This window comes from Bombina bombina, chromosome 2 (genome assembly GCF_027579735.1).
Source record: "Bombina bombina isolate aBomBom1 chromosome 2, aBomBom1.pri, whole genome shotgun sequence".
Taxonomy (NCBI): domain Eukaryota; kingdom Metazoa; phylum Chordata; class Amphibia; order Anura; family Bombinatoridae; genus Bombina; species Bombina bombina.
In genome coordinates, this window is record NC_069500.1 from 1,326,478,693 (window position 1) to 1,326,485,714 (window position 7,022).

At 39.3% G+C, this 7,022-nt stretch overlaps 1 protein-coding gene across 3 annotated transcripts; it reads right to left on the reverse strand.

The window, feature by feature from the left end:
* Window positions 1-463: 463 nt before the first annotated feature.
* LOC128650327 (forkhead box protein J3-like) lies at window positions 464-3,374 on the reverse strand. 3 transcript variants are annotated; one of them, XM_053704190.1, is made up of 2 exons: window positions 1,615-3,374; window positions 464-1,434 (listed from the first exon to the last, which is right to left on the reverse strand). In XM_053704190.1, the coding sequence occupies exons 1-2, from the start codon at window positions 3,050-3,052 to the stop codon at window positions 1,211-1,213; spliced, it is 1,662 nt and encodes a 553-aa protein (XP_053560165.1). In that variant the 5' UTR covers window positions 3,053-3,374; the 3' UTR covers window positions 464-1,210. The 3 variants fall into 3 exon arrangements, with proteins under 3 accessions (XP_053560165.1, XP_053560164.1, XP_053560163.1); XM_053704189.1 differs by having other exon boundaries at window positions 1,477-3,374; XM_053704188.1 differs by having other exon boundaries at window positions 464-3,374.
* Window positions 3,375-7,022: the final 3,648 nt, after the last annotated feature.

A 7,022-nucleotide genomic window follows, 5' to 3' on the forward strand; every position in this document is an offset into this window, starting at 1 on the left:
TTAAGTACCATTAACACATATTTACATTTCCATTATTGCCTTGGGAACCGTCCTGAAGGCAAAGTGTCCTGTGTATACCAAAATAATTTACTGTATATCAATAGGAAAGTTTGAAAGAAAGGATGATTTTCACAGACATACAAATGAATAAACCATTTAAAGAGATAGAAAAAAAATGTAAACATTTAAAAATGGATTGCGATGGCAATATTGCAGAAAACTGAAAATCCTCCAAGGCAATTTGTGAACAGGATTCATGGGGCAGAGTATAAATTAACCTACTAAAGTATAATAGTGCCATTTTCAAGTTGGAAGCCAAAATAACTCTATGCCAAAGATGTTTTAACGGGGGGGCTGGAAGTTTTTTTTTTTACTTTTTAGTGCGGACGAAACGAATTAAAGATGTTATGACAGACCTTAACTTCAATTTGAATAATGTCTCATATAATGAAAAACAAGACACTGCTAGCAATAACAAATGTATTAACGATAATTTTCTTTAGGCATGGTCTTGCAATCTATTAGTATTGCAGAATATCTATTGGAAGCAGTGTCAGGTGCTGCTACTACATAAATATACCATATGTGACGTATACTGTGCATTAAACATCTCGGTTTAAATCCACAATTAAATGAATATCTGAATGGGATCAAATCAAAACAGACAATAATGTAAACTGTGGGTAATGAGTAATCATTAATGGCTAGCCTACATGGCAGTGTAATTATAATTAAAATGAGAATGTCCTTCACAAATGAGTACACCACTAAAAAACAAATATAAATAAATCAGGACATAAAAGGTAGTAACGGCAAATGACATCAGTGTCCTAGAAACAAGTTGAGTTCCACTTGAAAGGACTGAAGGCTTGAAATGCAAATTCGCAGACGGAACATTGTGCTAGAAGAGATTCTATCCAGATTTCAGTGTTACACTTGTGGTCGACATTAGTTAACACAAAGCTGAACAAACGGTCTAAAATCACGTAACGATAATGAGCGACTGCAGCTTACCAGGGAAACGAACAAATATTACAGGGTCAACTCAAAGCATTTGTTTAATTTATCCTGCTAAATAAAGGTTTGATTGTCATCAAAGTCAACGTTGATAGCAGTTATTCGTTTTTTGGATATCTTTACCTTTTTCATTATCACATTCATGGTCACTTAAACCAACAACACTGGGTGACAAGACAAAACTTTAATAGTGCTATACAATAGAGTCCCAATCAAAGTCATCTTGAATGTCATCTGCAGGAAGAGGACGGCGCATCTGGAAGTTTGATGAAGGCATCATGTGATGCTGGTTCATTACTCCATGATGACCTGACATAGCAGATCCTGTAGTGCTCATTGTCTGTGGTATGAGGGGGTAACTTGGAGGTCCCATCATTGATTGTGGAACATTTTGCCTGGAATCAAGGTACACGTTTCCTGTCCCAAGGTGCTGTGAGGGTTTTGCACTGTGCATATTACCGTGGCAAACTGGTGACTGAGGATGGATGAGCCCAGTCTGAGCGAAGAACTTATTGAGTGAAGAGCACAGGTCGGCTAATTGAACCTGGTCAAGTGACCAGTTCTTAAGATCTGCTTGTCTCATACTTTCCATCAAACCTTGGAACTGGGAAAGGTCCACTTCTGACCAGTTGGCACTGGTGGCGATACGGCAACTTTCCTTCAGCATGTCAAGAGTAGAATACCATTCAGCACCACAAGGTGTCTGTTGCTGAGTTAGAGACGTCTGATGTGCTAAGGACTGATGGTTTGGATGATGCTGTAAATGCTGATGGGCAGGATTCTGTGCACGTTGCTGCTGATGCTGTTGGTGTGGCGATTGCTGGTGCGGAGACTGTTGGTGTTGGTGATGAGGCGACTGGTGATGTGGAGATTGTTGATGACAGTGAGATGTGTGCTGTTGACATTGCTGCGGATGCTGGTGATGAACTACGTTGTGGTGTATATGAGGCGACTGGTGTGACTGCTGCGTGTGTAACTGGGTATGTGGTAAATGAACCTGTACAATAGAATCACCTATACTAGTGCCAAGACTGCTCGCATGGCTATTTGTCAGGCTATTTTGGCTATTGTGCTGTTGTGAAATTGTGCTACTAGGGGAGTGTTGATAAGAGCAGGGAGAGTGCGTCTGTTGTGGAGACTCTGAAGGCAAGTTCATCAGTCCTTGACTAAGAGACTGCTCAAAAACAGATTTGTACAGGCTTCGAAATGAGTCACTGAGATCTTCAAAATTATATTCAGGGAAAAGTTTTTCTCTTTCCTGTGTATTATACTGTGACTGTTGTGTTAATGGTTGAGCAGAAGGCTCCGGATGGCTTGAAACCGGGGTATAGCTATGTACACTGCCAACACTATTCAAGTTTATAGAAGACACACTCTGATCAGAAAGACTGTTGTTAAGGCTACTTCGAGGGCTATCATTGCCATCCTGATCTGGATTATATAAGGTTACTTTATTAGTCACAGTGTTGATAGCCAGGTTCGGAGAGGCACTTCCAGACATAATACAATCCATTCCCAAGGAATCTGAATCTATGCTGTAAGGTGTCGAGGCCCGCTCTCCAGATCGCGGCCTTTTCTTTGGCCGTGCTGGTAGTGCATCCTCCTTTGGATTTGTGTCTATTGCCCAATAGGAACCCTTCCCAGGGTCATCCTTGGATCGAGGCACTTTCAGAAAGCACTTATTCAGGGACAAATTGTGTCGTATAGAATTCTTCCAGCCGCTGCCGGCCTCCTTATAGTACGGAAAATTATCACAGATCCACTGGTATATCTCACTCAGAGTCATTTTCTTTTTTGGTGAACTATTGATTGCAAAAGTAATAAGACTGGCGTAACTATATGGCGGCTTTCCATCCTTGTGCTGTTGTACGTCTTCCTGGTCCAGTGTCGTATTTGAGTCAAGAAGCGCGCTCTTCTTTGAGATACCAGTTCCATGACCATGTTGCGCAGAATCACTATTTTGAATAGCGGCTCTCACAGTGAGTTGTGGAAGCCAGTCCATAGAGGTTAAACTGCTCTCCAGTTCTGAAGTCATTCTGTAGGTTACAAATGAGTCTTTATTCTCTGCACTTTCAAGCGAAAGATGCAAAATTCAGTTTTTACCGAAAAGGCTTCCAGGTATTGCAAATTTCAGAACTTCCAAAATAACGGATGATCAATGTTTAATCTGCCCATTCTTCTAATTTTTGTAGATCCCCTTGTAAAGCAATTTCATCCTGCACTGACCTCATGACCTTTCACAACTTTGTATCATCTTCGGTGTGATATCCCAAATCTGTAGCTTTGTTCATTTAAACCCATCTGGACAGGAAATATGCCTGCTGATTTGCCGCTCCGTGCTGTCCCGACGTGTCGGCCAGGAGTAGACATTCTTTTTAATTAAGTTGTCCCATATCTTCTGAGCGGGGGTCCTGAATTGGAAGCTGGCGGAGTTGTTACATGCTAGAGGGTAGAGGACAACAAGAAGGGGTCATGTGTTGGGTCCTGCCAATTGTATTGTGCATTAATTTTGTTCATTTTTTCCCCCCTAGTTCAAATTCTTTTTTATAGTATACATACTTCATTTTTTATTTTAATACATATACTCTACACTTAGTCACCCAATATGGTGAATTTTGCAGCAGTATTAATCTGCTACTTTACACCTACACATTCAAGAATACAAATAGGTGTTGCCTTTTGTGAGCTAGAGTCTGATATGGCTTATAATAGACCATCTTACAGTTTACTACCAATAAGCAGCTATTTACGCTCTAGAGGCACCGGAGTTCAGTTATCCTATAATCTAAAAAGAGGTATCAAGACACTGTCCTTTATATTCCAAGATATACATTAATAATAGGGAAATGTTGTTATTAGTTTGGTCAAATGGGTAATTTTATTATTTGCTTTCCTTTAGTGGAGCTAACATGTTGTTTGATTGGCGTTGTTGTTTTGAACTTTTTCTATTTTCACTCTAAAAGTTTGGAAGGGTATAATGTATGTTGTTATTATAAGACATGCCTCAATAATAAGTTTTGATGATTGCACCTACACAAACAAGATTGTAAATGTGTGTTACCTCCTATAACAAAAGAGTATATCATAGCTAATAAAGGGCCACTATAAAGTATCATACTATTAGGTAGCTATTCATGTCTGGGAGGTGCTAGTGTTAGGTTATCTTATAACTTAGCATATAAAATTTTAAAATAGGTATCATTACCCAGCAGCAATACTAGGTATATATATATTGAGTATGTTTCGTTGAGTTTGAACATTTAGTTTTGATAGCTATATGTGTTTATTATATACCATATGCGACACTGTCTGTATCTGGTGACATTGTTTTCTTACAAGCTATATATGTACAGGCTATTGTATATCAAAAATGTTGTGGGTATTATTGCAGTAACCATATTGTATTGCTAAATACCTGAATAAAAAACTTTGATTTTAAAAAAAAAAAAAAAAAAAAAAAATCACTAAGCCCCAAATAGGTACTCACCGTTCCTTAAGTCCGGCAGAAAAGGTCTTCTTCCAGGCGGCTCCATCATCTTCTATCTTCATCCGTAGTTGCGGCGGGGCAGAGGTATGGAGCTAGCTTACCCAATGTGTGAATCCTCAGCGGCGGTCCTCAACAGTGGCGGTCCTCGGAGGTGGTCCTCAGGGGCAGCGGTCCTTAGCGGTGTGGAGGCTTCTCTTCATGTAATCGTCTGTCGCACACTGAAGATTGAATGCAAGGTACCCCATATTTATTGGGGTTCCTTGCATTCCTATTGGCTGAAATTTTGAAGTCAGCCAATAGGATGAGAGCTACTGAAATCTTATTGGCTGATTTAAACAGCTAATAGGATTTCATTAGCTCTAATCCTAATGGTTGATTTCAAAATTCCAGCCAATAGGAATGCAAGGTACCCCAAAATGATTGCGGTACCTTGCATTCAATCTTCAGTGTACGACAGACATCGGGTGAAGAGGAGCGTCCATGCCACCAAGAACACCGCCGCTGTTGAGGACTGCTGTTTAGGATCCACGCATCGGGGAAGACAGCTCCGCACCTCCACTCTGCCTTCATTCCAGATGAAGATAGAAGATGATGGAGCTGTCTGGAAGAAGACCTTCTCTGCTGGACTTCAGGAACAGTGAGTTCCTATTTGGGGCTTAGTCTTAGGCTTTTTTTTATTTTTTGGGGTGGCTTTTTTTTTTTAGATTAGGGTTTTTTGGGTTTGAAAAGAACTGGTGCCTGTAGGAGGTGTGGAAGGGAAAGTGGAAGGGATTGGGATGGGCTATACGCTGCAGAAAAAAAATTGAAGGGAGAGGGAGGGATGGGATGCTACACTACAGAAAATGTGGGGTGCGGTGTCCTGTGTAAGAAGCGGGGAGGTGGGGGGAACCACTACACTAATTAAATTAAAAAATATATAAAAATGAAAAAATATATATAAAAATTGTTCAAATCAGCCAATACGATTTAAGCAGCTCTCATCCTATTGGCTGATTTCAAAATTTCAGCCAATAGGAAGGCAAGGTACCCCAATATAAAACGGGTACCTTGCATTCAATCTTCAATCTTCAGTGTGTGGCAACGATCGCATGAAGAGGATCCTCCATGCTGGATGGCTCCGCGGCCTCCTTCGATCCACGCCGTCTTTGCTCCAGATGAAGAAAGAAGATCCCTGCGCTGGATGAAGATGAAGCCGCCTAGAAGAAGACCTTCACCGCCAGTCTCAGGAATGGTGAGTACCTATTTTGGAGTTAGTGTTAGTTTTTTTGTTTAGTTTTTTTGGGTGGGTTTTTTTTTAGATTAGGGATTTTTTTATTTTTTTAATGGGCACTAAAGACTTGATTGCCCTTTTAAGGGCAATGGGTAGCTGAGGTTTTTTAGAGTTAGTTTTTTTATTTTAGAGGGGTTACTGTTAGGGGGTACTTTGTAAGTTTTTAATGTAAAAGAGCTGTTTAACTTAGGCAATGACCTACAAAAGGCCCTTTTAAGGGCTATTATTAGTTTATTGTTAGATTAGGGGGTGCTTTTATTTTGGGGTGGTTTATTTGTTTTATAGGGGTATTAGATTAGGTTTAATTTTTATTATTTTGGATAATTTCATTCATTATTTTTTGTAATCTTAGTTTTTTTTTATTTTTCGTAACTTTAGAGTTTGTTTTTTTGTAATGTTAGTTTTTTATTTTTTGTAGTGTTAGGATTTTTTAATTTTGTAATTTAGTTTTTTTTTATTTAGTTTTTTTTAAATAGTAATGTTAAGTTTATTTACAGTTTAAGCTTAGTTTTTTTTATTTATTTTAAGGTAGTTATATTGTAACTTTAATTTAAAGTTAGCGGGTGTAAGGTTTAGGGGTTAATAGTTTAATTTAGTGTGTCGCGATGTGGGGGGCCGGTGGTTTAGGCGTTAATAGATTTATTTTAGTAGTAGCGATGTGGGGGTTCAGTGGTTTAGGGGTAATAAGTTTATTTAGTGTTGGTGATGCGGGGGCTGGCGGATTAGGTGTTAATACTTTAATTTAGGTAGTGGCGATGTGGGTGGGAGGCGGATTAGGGGTTAATAGGTTTATTATAGTATTTGCGATGCAGTGGTGGCGGTTTAGGGGTTAATAGGTAGTTTATGGGTGTTAGTGTACTTTGTAACATTTTAGTTATGAGTTTTGTGAAACATTTTTGTTTTGCAAAATCCATAACTACTGGTCTTTGATAGCGGAATGGATAGTGGCAGTATAGGCTATAACACTAGCGTAATAGCCAGACCGCACATCCTGTAATACGGGTGACCTGAAAATTTCATACTCAAAAGCCATTTTTTCAGTGCGGAATGGAGAGTTGCGGGACAGGCTAAAATGATAGCGGTATAGCCGTGTGGCTTGTAATATGGATGACCTTCCATTCCACGCTCAAAGGCCAATTTTTCCACCGTACCACACAACTTGTAATATGTGTGATTATTTGCAGCGGTAGATAATAGAAGTAAATTGGAAAGTAGTTTAAAATTGTATTCTCTGGCAGAATCATGAAA